The following is an 18,834-nucleotide window of genomic DNA, read 5'->3' on the forward strand; positions in this document are numbered from 1 at the left end:
AATCTAAAATTAATCGGTCAGTATATTCGACAAATTTTCGAACTCGATTTTTTCGAAGACAAAGTCTTAAATAAGAAGGTATTATTCTCTCCTCTACTCTAACGAAAAGAATGAAACGAATTAATTCTTTATATACACTATATATAAATACTGTTTTATTAATTAGTTAATATTAATTTTATATAAATATTTATATCACTTTGACGCGATAACTAGACTTTTTATCGCAGATTCTCAGGCATTTGTAGGAGATGTTTAAATGCAAAATTACACAGAATGCTACGAAGGAATATATAAAACGTCCAAACTTCGGTGCTCGTTATGATATTTGACTTTTAAAATAATTTTCCACTGATGTCCTGGTGTTCTTTTTAATATTAAAACTACAGAGGCGGTGAAAATAACTAATTTATAATTTTTATCAGGAATTTTATGGAATTTTTTAATTTTTATTAGAAATTTTAAAACAGTGTATTTTTATAGAATTAAGTGATTTTTCGTAAAATATATAAATCAAAGCTTATGTAGTTCATCGTGTCATGAAACCTTTCCATTTTCTTTACTTTAATACGTCTCTGACGGAAATCTTTCGTCGGTAGATTTAGCTAGTTAGAAATTATATTCCCGATAATTCCTCGCGATACTCAAAACAGACGTGTGAAGTGGAAGCTCGATACTTTTTCATGCTTCTTCGTTGTCATGCCCCATTTGGAGTTATAATTTTATCGAGAACTATTTGCAATCGCTCGATTAATCACTGAAACTTGTTCCAACGCCTCACAGCACAGCAATTAAAAAATGAGTCATCGACAATCAAATTTTTAATATTTCTGAATTTTTTTATATTTCTTTAAATGAAAATTTAACATTCCAATTGTTTCTTTCTTTCGTGGAAGCTCGTTTAGACCGAGTTAATGGCTTTTTCAGGCGTCAAAAGTTCACTTTTCGAATGATAATAATTACATCTGACAGGAGCGAGGCATTTTAGAGATGCCAGGAAAGGCACTAGAACTTGTCTCCTTCGAGAGATCCGCGATTGATTGTCTTCGATCGTCTCTTTTCCACCGGCGACACACAGCTTTCAAGCTTTTTATCGGAAGTATACTTTCGAGCATACTGCATTTTCAATGCAACGGTGAACTCACGAACAGCGAATGATAATGGAACGCGCGAAATCGGCTTAAATTCTACGCCGCGGGGAAACTTGGTTGTAACTGGCTCGTGGCCAATATTCCTTCGTGGTTCGGTCACGTTCGAATTTGAAATCGTTACAAAGCGAGACTCCGCAGAATCATAAATCTATTTGCTATCCTGGGATGGTCGGAAGGTCTGGAGATGGATTCGGTGGTTTGAAGTGGTTTCAACATGATGAATTTTTTGGCTGGCTTGAAACATTTCCGAAATTCTCTGGTAAGATAGCTGAACAGTTTTTCGAAGCACATTTTGTGTGTGTGTGAGAGAGAGAGAGAGAGCGTCTGTTGACATTATTGCAAAATATCTCGATCCTTAACCGCTACAAGAATTTTAGTTAATTGTTAACGATTAGAATTGAAAGGAATTGAATTAATAACCCTTTGACGACCGATACCACGAAACGAAAAGTGTACGGTATAATTGTAGGCAGAATTTAAACAAAAAAAAAGTCAAACTTTCTTTGTGAAATAATATTTTTATACGTAGAATTCTTTTTCAATCCTTGAATGTAGTATCAAATTAATTAAATTAATGATTGTATCAAATTAATTAAATTAATGATTGTATGTACTATTTGAGGATTTATCTTCTTATGTTTCTAACGCCGCAGAGGAAATTTTATTTCCGTTTATTTATTTAGTAGGAATGAAGTATGAATTCCTACTGTTGAATTAAAATTGAAAGTCCACTTAAGGATTAATAAAAAAAAGAAAAAAAAATTGTTCGGTTATTATCTCTATTTGTAGCTATAAAGTTTCAAATCTTTTTGAATATTTCCTCCTTTATCGTTCAGATAGAATATTATGAGAAAAATGGGACACGTGGAAAATATAAGGTCTAGAGAGTTAAAATAAAAATCCTTAATTAATTAAATTACTGAGTTAAAATTTAATTAGTTTTATAATGATAATATAATTAGTAATATATTATTATATTATTAATATATTATTAATATATTAATATATTATTATATTATTTTATATATTATTATTAATATATTAAATAATATGATAATATAATTAGTTAATTTAATGAGTTAAAATTTAATCTCTAATTAAAAGGTACTTAATCGACGACTAAAATTTAGGAATTTAGCCTCCATTTATGAAAATTCGAATGTCACAGCCATTCATTTATATATATAATAAAATCGAAGCAGCAAATGAATAGAAAATATCCAACGTAGCAGCAATACTCTGTATAACTGATCGACGAAAAATATTTTATGAATATTCGATTAATATTCAATATTCTCTTAAATTTTATTTGTAAAAATCTGAGTTTGCGTGAAAATTCGCTAATTGCGTTAATAATTAAAGATTACTGGAGAAATTCAATCGTTAGTCGACTATTGATTCTCATTCAGACATTCAGAATATACACAGTGAATCAAATTAATATCCGGACACTCTAATAGAGATTACAGTTGTCACATAAATATTAATCAAATAAATTAATATTATTAATCAAATTAATATTAGACACTCTAATTAGACACACTACGACAAATAATTTTTATACTTTTGTCAACTGGATACTTTATATTAATGTGAAGGAACACAACTCAATGTTGTCACAAATTGGGAACTTTTAAATTATATGAGACCTTGTTCAAGTGTATCGGACCCTATATTAATGTAATATACAAAGAAATATTTATATTTCTTATATCTATATATTATCTATATATATTATATATTTCTTAATCTATATATTATCCTATATTATATATTTCTTATTTTATATATATTATATATTTCTTAATCTATATATTATCCTATATTATATATTTCTTAATCTATATATTATTCTGCCTGGTGTATCGGACCCTATATTAATGTAATATACAAAGAAATATTTATATTTCTTATATCTGTATATTATCTATATATATTATATATTTCTTATTCTATATATTATTCTGCAAGGTGTATCGGACCCTATATTAATGTAATATACAAAGAAATATTTATATTTCTTATATATGTATATTATCTATATATATTATATATTTCTTATTCTATATATTATATATTTCTTAATCTATATATTATTCTGCCAGGTGTATCAGACCCTATATAAATGTAATATACAAAGAAATATTTATATTTCTTATATCTATATATTATCTATATATATTATATATTTCTTAATCTATATATTATTCTGCAAGGTGTATCGGGCCCTATATTAATGTAATATACAAAGAAATATTTATATTTCTTATCGCTATTGATTCTTATTCAGACGTTCAGAATATACACAGTGAATCAAATTAATATCCGGACACTCTAATAGAGACAATATTGTAATTTTATTAATAAAATTACAGCGTGGCAACGTGAAAGATCCTATTGATTAATTCTATCAGTGTTCGAATATTAATTTGATTCACTGTATCTCGTGCCTTCGAGGTCTCAGCCTCGACAGACGAGGATCCGTTTTTCCTTAATTCCTCTTGCATAAACAGTCGCCGGTGCGTGAAACGTGGTTTGCAACGGTGTCCCATAGACCGGGAATATTCCACGGTACACCCGGGGGACTCGGTGCCATCGAGTTGTCGACGAGTTGTTGAACCCTCCTCCGTCAGCACGATTTTTGTCAGCTCGCCTCGCCTGTTTACGCTTGCTCCATTTGTATCGTAACGCAGCCGTTTCGAGCCGGCATTGTCGCGAAAAACGTTCCCTCTCGACCGCGAATTTAGACCGCGTGCCATCGCTCCCCTTTTCGAATTTTTGTCCGCCCCGTCGAGCACGAGGCGACACAAAAGGCGAGTTTCACATTTGTCGCGGAACAGCAGGATTCGACGAGGCCAACGATTGCTGGCGTTCGGTGTATATGAATCTTCTTTCTTTTTTTTCTTCTTCTTCTCTCTCTCTCTTTCTCTTTCACAGCCTCCCGTATCACAGAATTAATAGGGAGACAAAGACCTTCGATAGGTGGAATTCTCGCGCGAGTAATTTCACGGCAGACTTTGAAAAAGGGCGGGCCGAAATTGTTTAGCGCTTTTGACACGAGAGGCGAGTCTAATCGACGTCTGTCCGTCAGCGAGGCAGCACTTTTGTTCGACACTGACTTTCGTTCGTTTTTCGTTCAGTGAGCTCCACGGCTCTCGAGATTTCCCATACGTATACGTTCCATGGGGAACAATTTTTTTGAAATTTTGATTCGCAGGGATCTGATGTAGTCTACTTGGACTTTAATCGATTGGTGTCTAAATTTAATAATAAATATGTCGGCGTGCCGATACTTTTCGTGTCGCAAAGCCTTGTTCTGAGTGCTTTGAACGCTTTTAATAATTTTTTTAAATTGTATAATATTTATTAATATTGTAATTTAATAAACTCCAATTATTGAACATAAATATTATTAAAAGATAATATAAATATATATATATATATATATATATATATATATATATAAGATAATATTATTATAATAATATATATATAAGTAATTCATTTCAGGAATGTGTATCTATTATTTCGATCAAAGATTTGTGAAAAATTAGGCAAACAAGCTCGACAAGTTAACAATAAACTTTCTGAACATGAAATCTCCTTCTCCTTTTCCTTATAATTGATTAGAATTAATTTTAATTAGGTTCGTGCTGTATATTATATCAGTTATAGGTATGAAAATCTAGTACAAACTTCTCAAAGAGCTCAGATATATATAAATATTTGCATATTTCTAAATTATTGCAATATAAAATACTTTAATCTTAACATATACAATTGATAGTTATCTAAAAAAAGAATAAATAGGTATAACAATTAAATGGCTGAAGACTCTGCAGAGTGACTTCAAGCCTTAAGTAAATTTTCACTTTTAATTCAATAATATGTTTAATTTATATTTAATATTTATTTATTTATTAATTCAATTTATATTTAATTTATATTTATTTCTTAATTTAATTTATATTTAATTATGAATTTAATTTATAATTGGAACTTGTGTTTAATTTATGTGTAACAAACATAATAATATTTATGTTTAATAACTGGAGTTTATTAAATTATAATATTGATATTATACAATATAAGAAATATTAATATATTAATATATTATACAATATAAAAAAAATTATTTTATTACAATAAACTTTTATTAATTATATATAATTTATAAAGAAAAAAAGAATCTCGAATTGATGCATGGAATTTATATTTCTCCTGTATCGTTGAAAATGGATATTAGAGAATATAAATCTTGAAATAACATCAACACGTGAAGAGTTTCAAATTTTTTGTTGCAAAGAGGAGATTTGGTGGATCCAGTAATAAAGAGAATTTTTTATTGTTTTATTGTTTTTAGAGGCATTTGAATTTCGACAACTTTCGAGAAAAAATTAACTTTCGAGCAGAAAAGAACTCAAGATTGTGAAAGTACTGTGAGGTAGTGGAAGCATTAAAATGAATTTTCTTTACGAAGTTTGTAACAGTTTAAATTATCGACAATTCTTCATCCTTATTGATTCTCCAGTTCTCTATAATAATTAATTTCACTCTATAATAATTAATTTGGAATTAGGAAATCCCGACAGTTCATTCAAGCGTCAAGTCTCCTCGTTTTGTTGAAATTCTCATTTTTAAAACCATTGAAATAGTCTAAAGCGTCGGATCACACTTCGAAACAGGCTCGTAACAGATTTTTATAAAGCATCAGCTGTTGTTTGTTGACGGAAAAGGAAACGTTCATCAGCAACAGCATTTAAACGTCTAGTTACTTACGCGCAGTGTAAATACGTTTTGCATTTCGGTGACAGATGTAGCATTCCGAACTTACAGCAACGTCAAACGCGGGATCTGGAGTTATGAGAGCTAACTTTCTTGGAGCGGAACATATGCAACGGTTCCTCGTTGTGTATTTGTGTTGTCTGATATGGTTGATTTATGCAAATCGTACAGGAAATTCAGAAGGCAGCCGGCTGCGTGTCCGGTGTATTCATAGTTGCCCTCCCGAGAAAATCCAGAGTGGGAAAGATTAAACTTAGGTGTTACGTAAGATTAGTTGCAAGAACGTCGAGCATTCCCTAAAGTTACTGCGCCATGAGCTGTGTAACTTCTGAAACATGAAACTCGCCGTTCTTCGGGATTCCCGGATTCTCCGTTGATTTCGTAACCGATCTCCGAACGAAATTTTCGAAAATTATAAAACTCAGGACGCTAAAATCAGCTGGACGTCTCCTGAAATCTTCCACTTTTTTAAGCGGCTCTTCTCAACTTTGACTAAATTTCCTTGTTCTTCCAGCATTTCTTTCTACTTGCATTTTATCAAAGTAACACAGAAAGTTGAAGGCCAAAATTGCAAACTGGAAAGAAAGTGGAAATTGGGAAACTAGGAAACCAGAAATTTACTTTATTTTACGTCTTTCTATTCTATGTTTATTAAAAAGCACAGAATGTTAGAAGCCAAAATTGAAATTGGAAATTAGAAAACTAGAAAACTAGAGATTTATTCTATTTTACGTCAATCTATTCTGTACTTATTAAAAAGCACAAAATGTTAAAAATTAAAATTGAAATTGGAAATTAAAAAAACTAGAAATTCACTATATTTTATATCAACCTATTCTGTGTTTATTAAAAAGCACAAAATGTTAAGCTCCGAAATTGAAACTGGAAAGAAACTGGGAATTAGATTACTAGAAAACTAGAAATTTACTCTGTTTCACGTCGACTTATCCTGTATTTATCAAAAAGCACAGAACAATAAATGCCAAAATTGAAAAAAATCAGAAAACTAGGAAATTTGAAATTTACTCTATTTTACGTTGACTTACCCTGTGTTTATTAAAAAGCACATTAAATGCCAAAATTGAAACTGGAAATCAGAAAACTAGGAAATTAGAAATTTATTCTACTTTTACGTTGAATTATCCTGTGTTTATTAAAAAAGTACAGACTGTTAAAAACCAAAATTGAAATTGGAGAAATTAGAAAATTAGAAAAATAGAGATTTACTCTATCTTGAGCTGTAACAAAATATTCGCAAATATCCCGCGTGTGTCACCGAAACGATCTCCAGAAACACTAAAATAGTGGCAGACGCTGTTAGCTCACTTTTGAAACGTAACACAGATCCTCCAAATTGGAAAATTAGAAAATTAGAAATTTATCATGATTTTTAACAAAATATTCGCAAATATCCCGCGTGTGTCACCGAAACGATCTTCAGAAACCGTAATCTAGTGACAGACGCTGTTAGCTCACTTTTGAAACGTAACACAGATCCTCCAAATTGGAAAATTAGAAAATTAGAAATTTATCATGATTTTTAACAAAATATTCGCAAATATCCCACGTGTGTCACCGAAACGATCTCCAGAAACTGTAAACTAGTGGCAGACGCTGTTAGCTCAATTTTGAAACGTAACACAGATCCTCCAAATTAGAAAACTAGAAAATTAGAAATTTATCTTGATTTTTAATAAAATATTCGCAAATATCCCACGTGTGTCACCGAAACGATCTCCAGAAACTGTAAACTAGTGGCAGACGCTGTTAGCTCACTTTTGAAACGTAACACAGATCCTCCAAATTGGAAAATTAGAAAATTAGAAATTTATCATGATTTTTAACAAAATATTCGCAAATATCCCGCGTGTGTCACCGAAACGATCTTCAGAAACCGTAATCTAGTGACAGACGCTGTTAGCTCACTTTTGAAACGTAACACAGATCCTCCAAATTGGAAAATTAGAAAATTAGAAATTTATCATGATTTTTAACAAAATATTCGCAAATATCCCACGTGTGTCACCGAAACGATCTCCAGAAACTGTAAACTAGTGGCAGACGCTGTTAGCTCAATTTTGAAACGTAACACAAATCCTCCAAATTAGAAAACTAGAAAATTAGAAATTTATCTTGATTTTTAACAAAATATTCGCAAATATCCCGCATGTGTCACCGAAACGATCTTCGGAAACCGTAAACTAGTGGCAGACGTTGTTAGCTCAATTTTGAAACATAACACAAATCCTCCAAAATAGAAAATTAGAAAATTAGAAATTTATCATGATTTTTAACAAAATATTCGCAAATATCCCGCGTGTGTCACCGAAACGATCTCCAGAAACCGTAAACTAGTGCCAGACGCTGTTAGCTCAATTTTGAAACGTAACACAGATCCTCCAAGTTAGAAAATTAGAAAATTAGAAATTTATCTTGATTTTTAACAAAATATTCGCAAATATCCCGCGTATGTCACCGAAACGATTTTCGGAAACTGTAAACTAGTGGCAGACGCTGTTAGCTCAATTTTGAAACGTAACACAGATCCTCCAAGTTAGAAAATTAGAAAATTAGAAATTTATCTTGATTTTTAACAAAATATTCGCAAATATCCCGCGTATGTCACCGAAACGATTTTCGGAAACCGTAAATTAGTGGCAGACGCTGTTAGCTCAATCACGATCGAAATGTAACGTGGGCCCTCCGTCCTTTCATGCTCTCGTGAAGTTCGTCGAACGAAAGTCACATCGTTTTCGTTGGTCAACGCCGGTAGCCGGTGATTCACAGAGATTTGTAAGGATATCGGGTAAAATCTCGTTTGTCCGGCTGGTCGGATCAAACGGGGACGCGAGAGCATTGTGGATTAAGCGCTCCGGGGAAACTAAAGAGTTTCCTGCTTGATCCGTGGCATCAAACCGGCAGATCGGTGCAAGATCGAACTACGAACTACCATTGGTTAAAGGAAGACGAGGGGGAAAGTTGTGTAATCCGGTTGCACTTCCCGGTGAGACGTTGTGAATAGCCTCGAAGAAATTGTTCCAACAGTTATTCAATAAAATCAATTTAATGTTGTAGAAGAAATTAAGGAGGGGAGGGAAGGAAGTGTTAATGACACGATCGACGGACGGATTAATAATTTTCTTCTTTCGTGTTGGTTTTAGTGTTGCGTCCAAGCGATCATCAGCGATTTACGATTCGCGATCAGCGTAGATTATGGAAATTGGATGTCGTTGGATCGAGGCTTGAAAAAGTTTGAGAAAGTTTGAAAATTTGTTCTTCGTCGTTCGACACTTTCATTTGGTATCTCTTTAATCTGGAATCTTTAATCTCTGTGTTCGATTTTGATAATGTAAAAAATAATTGTACAATGGAAGATAAAAATAATATTTTCGTAGACGTGAACACGATTCGTAACTTGATTTGATGTATCTTCTTCTGATCATGAAATTTTCCCTATTTGCGTGTTTTTTTTTTTTTTTTTTTAGACATTTTAATTTCTCAGAGATAATTTTACGTAATTTTGCAGGTGGAATTAAATAATCGTATAAATAATTCGTTCAGTTGCTTTTTATTCGTAACTGTCTAATTTATTGCTCTTTAAATTTTTAATATCTCACGTTTCTGTGTAAAATTAAACTTTTACATCGAAATGGCAGAATATTGTGCACATTTATTCAACAAGATAAAGTAAGAAAAATTTATATTTATAATATAATATGTAATAATTATTTAATTTATAATCATATAAAAATATTTGAAACTCATGAACGAATTTTTTGCAAAGTTAACAGATCAATGATATAATTCAATTTAATTTACAATCTTAATTTTATAGTAATAGTTTAGTTTGTAGAAGAGAAAAATAATCATTATCAAAAGGAAAATAGTACTGCAAATTTTATACAATTCGTCACAAACCGAGCACAATGTAATATTAAAAATAAAATGCATTTGCTAAATACAGAGTTATTATCTTTCAATAATATTTATCATCATTTATATTTATGTTATTCTTCAAGGTAATTAAATAGTACATTTTGTGTAATTAAGTGAAAATTGGCAACAACGTTTTCTTAAATCAACTATAATACAGCTAAACGAAATGAATTGATAAAATTTAAAGAATAGAGAAATGATTTTTCTTTTTTTTATTTCTTATCGTCTATATATAATATCTTACTTTTTATTTTTATAGTGTACGTGTTATTTTTGTCTATTTTCTCAATCAATTTTTATATATTTTCATTGTATATATTATCTTATATATCGTCCGCTCTCCACTGTCACATATAGTATATGATTGTACTTGACACGTGTGAATTTATGTTGCCTAAATTTCAGCACCTTGATGCATTAAAATTTAATAACACATTATACATTTTCCGGATAAAATACCATCAAATAAATCACCTGTCTGCAACAGTCGAAGTAAATTCATAAACGAATTAATTAGGAATGTTATGAACTACTGTTCAAATATCTCGCGTATTTATTTCAAATTATGTAATTATGTTGTTTTTCCGGGCGTATTAATTTGTTATTTCATTTTCTGTTAAACGATTAATTTACGCAAAAATAACAAGCAACGTGTAGACTGCAGATGTTGTTATTGTGTCAGATGAAACTTGAAAAAAATATTGCAAAATATTTTATACAAAATATATAATATGAATAAGATGCAACCGAATATGACAAAAATATAGTTGTAATATTATTGTAATAATATAATTATCATGATATAAAATATTATAATGTAATATAATTATTATAATATGCAATTATATTAATTATAATATGAAAACAAAGTTTTTAATTATTGCAATTAAAATCTTAGTTGATCATTATTGACATATAAGACTTTCTTTTCCTTCTCATTAGTGGAAGATTAATTTCCCTCCTGAAGTAGAATAAGGATTTTGTAACAGAACAAAGTTTAATCCTCTTTCCTTTCTTTCAATTTTTCTGTATATCATTTGGAACCATGAAACATTGCTGTAGAAGCAGAACACATATATCTCGCTTCTCAATAGAAACATTCTGCAAAAATAAGAAAAGCCGGAAATATTGAAACAAGGTAAAAATATATGGGCTCTTGGCAACCTACTAGAAAACCTAAAGTTTCTTAAAGAATATATTCAAATTCAGTATCGACCCACGTTTGTCACATAATCTGTTTTTGCAATAAAACAATTAACAAGTCATCAATTTAATTAGCTTGGGCACTTGGTTAATTATAGTTAACAATAATAAATATTATCAAACTGTATTTTAGTTGCTAGATTTATAACAATTTTACGTATGCAAAAGTCTAGTAAATGTCAAGCCAAAACTGTCGAGGCTTGATTTCAGCAAAGTTGTTATACAGGGTAGCCCAAAAATCACTTCCTACTGAAATAAATCCGTAATCATTTTATCATGTATTTTTACAATTTGCGAATTCTCTGGTGGTCGACATTTGAAAGAAATAATTTTCCAAATCAATGTTTGAACTTAAATTTAATTTGAAATTAATAAAATTTGTTTACCAGCTAGTGGTAATCTACACAGATTCCTTGACCTCGATAAATGCGATAACAAACACCAATACCACAAAAAAAGCACAAAGTCACACAAATGATTCAGGAAACATACTAACGATCGTGAACAAATAATAATCATCTGGATTCCTTTACACCAAGGAATAGAAGGAAACGAGAAAGCCGACACCTTAGCCAAAGAAGCAACAACAGGTCGAAAAAACGAAACCAACATCCCAATCCAACACCAAAACCTACTAGCTTCAACGAACTTGAAAGTGAAAAATGGAACAGAATTTGGACTACGACAAACAGAACTAAAATACACGACACAGCATATCATTTCTACCAAAAAGTACCAAACAACAACACAAACAGAAAAGAAAGGATAGCTATGTTGGATTCTGTATAATGGAGTCAACATGCTTACAATTTAGAAGAGTTTAGTCCCTTACAGTCGTGGTCGTGTATGAAATAGAATGATATAGAATGATTTACAATGTTTAATGCTCTTGAATATGATATAATGATGATTTAGAATGTTTGATGCTTTTAATGATATAGAATGTCTCTATAATGATATAGAATGTCTCTTTAATGATTTAGAATGTTTTATGCTCTTAATGATATAGGATGTTTTATGCTCTCGAATGTCTCTAAAGCATGTATATATATATTTGGTTATCATCCTTATATATATTTGGTTATCATCGTCAAGTGGAAGGGGAAGGAGCATAGATGACCAACTATTGGATCTTGCCCTTATGACTAACTATTCACAGTCCACTTTTATGTGAACTGTTGCTAGCTCATTGTCAGTATTTGCATAGATTCAATAGTGTCCGGGTTGGTCATCCAACAGCTATGACTAGGCTTCGAATCGGACATTCCAAGATCACACACGAATACCTCCTAGCCAAAACAGAAATACCGTTCTGCAACCAACAAATTGCCATCCAACACTTGTTACATGAATGCAGAAACCTAAGAAGCAAATACGGATTGAACCGAAACACCGCCCTAATCTCTCAGAAACATCAAAGAAATGTTATCAACTACCTAAAGGAGACTCAACTATTCGACCAAATATAAAGAGAAAATTCCAGCACGTTGCTAAAGATGCGACCCTAAATCCCCTAAAAAGAAAAATAAAATAAATAAAATAAAATTAGTTTCTTCTTATATATCTGTGGAATGGGCAAATTTTGGGAAAGGGCCCAGAACTTTCCCCAGTGCCCAACAATTGCAACCAGATGTCCCAAGTGGTGTACCATAAACTGTAGAGAAAGTTAGGCCTAGGACTTGGTCGAGTCTAAGGCTCTAAGGGTATGGATGCATTTGTGCGTATGCGTGTGTATGTGTGTATGAATGACGAATTTCGTGCAGATGAGGAAAAAGGGCGGTGAGTATCGAGAAGTCGAAGAGAACAGAATGAGTGTCAAGAAGTCAAAGAGAAGAGTGAGTGTCGAGACATCAGAGAGAGTAGAGTGAGCGAGCCGTGAAAGAGTGAAAACTGGAGTTGAGAGTTGCGCGCGAGAGAGAGAGAGAGAGAGAGAAGAGAGTGAATTGAGAATTGCGAGCCTAGCGAGTTTAACAATTAAGGAAATAGTGTAAAACGTCACTTTATAATCATCATTAAACAAATTTTCTTCTATTCAACCTTAAATAAACGACTATCCTTTAACAAAATTCCTACAAATTGGGATCTCAAGCCGAGAGATTCCTACGTATCGTTGCGGAAGGAAACTTTGGCCTACTCTGTACTTTAATACACATTAATTTCTCAACGCGTATATTATATCTGTATGTACGAAGGCTCATTTAAATGTAGCTCTTCTTTAGAAGTTCCGCCGAGAGGTTCGAGGAACTTTGTTAAGCGCGGCCGAGGTATCGTTAGAACCGATTTCCTCGTGCAAAAACTTCCCGCCGCCGTCGTCTAGGATGTGACTATAGATTGAAGATATTTTTAGCTTTATATAAGCTTCACTTAGCGATCCCGCGGAAATTGCTCAAAGCTTTCGTCGTCAAATAGACACCTGCTGCGTGTCGATTCGATTTAATGTTAACGAAGTGATGCCACGGTGCTGCATTAACGTGGCTCGAAGCGAGACGTCAAAGCCCTCCTTGTCGTATCGTGGACGTGAGAGGAGAGAGAGAGAGAGAGAGAGAGAGAGAGAGAGAGAGAGAGAGAGTGAGCGTCTTCGGGATGGGAAATATGTAACTGGCGATGTTTTAAGAACAGAACAGATGGGCTCTGTCGGGAACTGTTTCCGAAAGAGCGTTAAAGCCAGATTTACCACCGGCCTCGTTGCAACCTCGTTTCAGACGCTTTTTATGAAGTTTCGCATCACTCTTTAAAGAAGTATCTCCCTGAGCGACTGTCGTATAAAATGCGGCCTGTGATGCTTCTTTGAGGCTCTCTTCTTGAGATTCGATTTCGAACGTAAACACTGAAGTTGTATTGTTATGTAGATGAAAGAATGAGGAAAGTTTCGAGTCGTTAAGGGGGGCAGGACAGTTTGACGGGCCTAAGAATTACGAATACTTTGGAGAGCTAGTAAAACAAAAGTATATGTTTGATTGACATGGGCTTTTGTGGTTTATTTTAACACATTGTGAACTATGAAAAGCAACGTTAAAAGAGGGTTATTTAACTTTTTAATTTAACCTTTTACATAACTTTACACGTTTTTTACATTCAGCCAAACAGGATTAGTTGAGCGACTCATCTTAATGAATAATTAAATCCGAAAACCCAAGAACTGTTCTTCTTCTTCTTCTATTTTTCTTTAACGTCGCATCGACAGCGAGGTCATTAGCGACGACGATGCCATTAGATGTGTGTGTAGTAATTTATGTTTTTGAGATATTTTAATACTCTTTGTATGTCATTTTGAGAAGTCAGGTTTATGTTTGCGTTGATTCTGTATTTCTGTCTTTGGATTTCTGTGGTGTGGCACTCGTGCACTATGTGGGTTATTGTTAGTGGATGGTTATTGCAATGAGTGCAGGTGGGTGGTGTAGTTTTTTTGATTTTGTGTTCATGTGTCAGCTTGGTATGATCGGTTCTTAGGCGTGTGATAATTATTCCTTCTTTCCTGTTGGTAAGGTTTGGTGTTTGCTGGTGAAAGTCTTGGATACTTTTGTGTAGTTGGGTGCTTTTAGTTGTTTTCCATGTTATGTTCCATTCATTTTTTGCTACTTTTCTGCAGTTGATTATTTGGTCGTCGCAGGGGATTGGAAGATGATTGCGATTGTTAATAAGTGAGGGAACTGTGGCTTCTTTTGCTGATGCGTTGGCTTTTTCATTTCCTTCTATTCCTTGATGAGCTGGAATCCAGATGACTGTGGCGTTTGTCTTAAGTTGGTTGTGGTTTAGTTCTTGGATGGTTTTGGATATTAATTGGTTTTCTTGATCGTATGATTTCGTTAGAGATTTTGTAACGCTCATAGAGTCAGTGTATATGACGATCTGGGCTTCGTTATTTGAATGTGCATATTTGATGGTTTCCAGGACATTTTCATTTTTGTGAAAATTATGAAAATAGCAGCTACTTGTTTTTGATGCATCGAATTTATGCCAAAAGTTTCTACGTCTTTTGTTTATATTTTTCGAAATTGTTGAAAATTACAAAATGTTCGATCGTCAATCTCTAGTAAATGTTACACTAAAGACACGTACCAAGTTTCATTTCACAGTAATCGGTTGGTTAGATTCCGAGATACCTTGCACACCGTTTCTAAAAACCGAGTTTCGAGAAAAACGCGTTTAAAGTTTCAGAACGTCATTTTTCATATGTATCCTTTATTTACTTTTTTTACTTATATATCGCGGCTCACTGTTTTTACAATTCACAACTAAATTGAATCCAAATCCCCTAATATTCGATTCGCCAAAAGTAATATTTGAATCATACGATTTACTACTCTTTGTGTGTCATTTTGAGAAGTCAGGTTTATGTTTGCGTTGATTCCGTATTTCTGTCTTTGAATTTCTGTGGTGTGGCATTCGTGCACTATGTGGGTTATTGTTAGTGGATGGTTATTGCAATGAGTGCAGGTGGGTGGTGTAGTTTTTTTGATTTTGTGTTCATGTGTCAGCTTGGTATGATCGGTTCTTGGGCGTGTGATAATTATTCCTTCTTTCCTGTTGGTAAGGTTTGATGAAAGTCTTGGATACTTTTGAAGAGGAGACTTTAGTCTTCTAGATTATGGTCTCGAAAAGAATTGTTAATGAATGCGAAATTTATCGAGTAATGTCATTACGAAACATGAAGCGTGAAGTTCATTGAATGGTAATCGTTGAATTCGTCTTCGTATTTTGCACAATATAAAAAAAAAAAATATTGCAGTCTATTTAAAAAATTGCAGGTTTACACCTTCAGTTCTCAAGAAAACGATATGACTAATATATGAAAAAATTGTTATATATTATATTCCGCGTAAAAGAATTTTATTATTCTTATCGCTTGGAATATTTGCAAAATTCGACATCATTTTCATTGTGAATATTAATATTCTTGGACGATTTATTCTCAAACTTGTCTTTCGCTAAGTTTTCACAAATTCGCTGCAATATTTCATCAAATCCTTTGTTGAAGTTTTAAGCCTCGTTGAACAATGTTTACAATGTATTTTTCTTTTTTTGGTATTGATATGTGCGTGAAAGAAATGGAGGAATATATGTAACATGGTCTTGTTAAGAAATGCGTGTATTATTTATACAGGGTGGTTACTGAAAAACAAAGATAACTTTTACAAACGCATGTTTCTTTAATTTTTTATTACTTTATTTGAAAATATAATTAACGGATACTTTTCAGTATTATGTGTGAAAAACAACGTCCCTCAAATGATCACCATTTTCCTACTCTTTTAAACTTTAAAAACTTTAGTTTTTCAGTGACCATCCTGCATATATGTTATCTGAAGATTCTCTTAGCATAATATAAATAATGAAACGAAAGAACACACCAAAACGAATAAAAAAAAAAAAAAAGGAAAAAAAACACGTCCTCAGGTACAGCAACTCTGGCCCGTAGAAAAATCTCGACAGAAGATTAATGAACGAGCCTAATCGTTTAACGCGGCGACAGTGTTACTCATCGGCCGTTCGTTTCGTCCGCGGTAATGTAATCGCGGGGTCTTTCTTCGCGCGGATCGCCGACGAAAGGAGCTCAAGCCAGCGAAGATAGGAAACTAGCATAAAGAGCCCTGGAGGGCGATTAAACGCTCCCTATGAAATGTTAAACGCTTGCTCGCGCGTTGAATGGGATCGCGCGCGATTGTGTGCACGCGTGATTAACGCGAGCTTGAAACTTCCCTTAATCACCGGGGCGAACACGCCCGTAATTCTCTCGCTCTATCCTCGATCGAACGAGTTTTGGTGATCGATTATTATTCCACGTTGCTTTGTTTTCTCTTCTCTCTGTCCGATTGCTGTCGGGGCAAATTGACCGGCGAAGGGGAGGGTAATTTTAGGATAATTTTAGTATGAAAGTATGTTTGACTGACTCTGAGTGTCGGCTCGTTCATCTTCCGCTTGCTATGCGTTTTAACTAATGTTTCTGTTCTGAGCAATTTTATTATTATATATTTATTATATTTTATTATTGTATATCTATTATATTTTATCATTATATATTTATTATATTTTATTATCAAATATTTGTTATATTTTATTATTATATATTTATTATATATTTATTATAATAAATATATTTTATTCTTATATATTCATTATATTTTATTACCATATATTTGCTATATTTTATTCTTATACATTTATTATATTTTATTATCATCTTCCGCTCGTTCATCTTCCGCTTGCTATGCGTTTTAACTAATGTTTCTGTTCTGAGTAATTTTATTATTATATATTTATTATATTTTATTATTGTATATTTATTATATTTTATTATTATATATTTATTATATTTTATTATTGTATATTTATTATATTTTATTATTATACTTTATTATATATTTTATTATATACATTATTATATATTTATTATATTTTATTTATTATACTTTATTGTTATATATTTATTATAATAAGTATATTTTATTCTTATATATTTATTATATTTTATTATCAAATATTTGTTATATTTTATTCTTATATATTTATTATATTTTATTATCAAATATTTGTTATATTTTATTATTATATATTTATTATAATAAATATATTTTATTCTTATATATTCATTATATTTTATTATCATATATTTGCTATATTTTATTCTTATACATTTATTATATTTTATTATCATATATTTGTTATATTTTATTATTATATATTTATTACATTTTATTATCACATATTTATTATATTATATTATCATATATTTGTTATATTTTATTATTATATATTTATTACATTTTATTATCATATATTTATTATATATTTATTATATTTTATTATTTATTATATTTATTAATACTTGACGGACCGTCAAAGTCAGAAAAATTGAAAAACCAGGGAAACTGGAATGCGAGGAACAGGAAAAAGTTTCAAGAAAAAATCGTTCAAGTGTGTAAAAACATATCTGCAAGGTCATTTTTAACAATTTGATAGTACACCACGGTTAGAAGATTATGCTCTATATATTCTCATATGATGCTCTATATAAATGTATTTGTAATAATATTATTGAATTAGTTATTTCTTGAGACATTGCAGCTGATAAGAATATAAATTTTGTTTGTCTGATCTATATAGTGTTTTGTATAAGAAGATAAACTAAATAACAATGTAGTTTAAAATTCGAATAATGAACGAGTTGCATCATATTGTATATATATTAGACACATTCGTTGTAATATATAAAATTAATGTAATTTATTAATGTAACCGTTTAGTTTATCACTGCTTATACAGGAAAGCTGTTTATGTTAGACAAACAAAATTTATAATATACTCGTATTAAAAGAATAATTATATCAAAGAACTTCATTATACGAATACTCTAATTCAAATATTTAATAGTCTAATGGAATACTTGTGGTAAACTATTCATACGTATCATGTATGTATTAAATATGTTTGTTGTATTTTTATACATATATAATATATGTAATAATTATACATATAATACATGTATCTTTCATATTTTCTGGAAGAATTCATTAAAATCCAAGATGTAAGATTTTATTAAGAAATGATTATGAAAGCAACATGGAAACCAACGTAATTAAAAAACAAAGGATTACATTCAATTTCGTAACGCATATTCATTGTATTATTATATTATTATTTTATTGCATGGATGTTGATTTAAGAACTATTCGATATATTCAGTAAGTTGAAGAAAGAAACAAGTGAAGTAAATTTTTCCTGGTAAATCAAGTTAGTATCGTTTAGCAATAAGAAAAAA

General features: G+C 31.4%; 1 protein-coding gene across 1 annotated transcript in view; it reads left to right on the forward strand.

Annotated features, from left to right (window-relative positions):
- The window catches only part of LOC122538678 (cold shock protein 2-like), a 37,992-nt gene extending 28,800 nt beyond the window's left edge, over positions 1 to 9,192 (forward strand). Inside the window, exon 3 of the mRNA XM_043672952.1 lies at positions 9,098 to 9,192. Within this exon, the coding sequence (XP_043528887.1) occupies positions 9,098 to 9,192 (95 nt within the window). The remainder of the gene's footprint in view (positions 1 to 9,097) is intronic.
- Positions 9,193 to 18,834: the final 9,642 nt, after the last annotated feature.

This window comes from Frieseomelitta varia, unplaced genomic scaffold (genome assembly GCF_011392965.1).
Source record: "Frieseomelitta varia isolate USP_RPSP 00005682 unplaced genomic scaffold, Fvar_1.2 scaffold_171, whole genome shotgun sequence".
NCBI classification, from domain to species: Eukaryota; Metazoa; Arthropoda; class Insecta; order Hymenoptera; family Apidae; genus Frieseomelitta; species Frieseomelitta varia.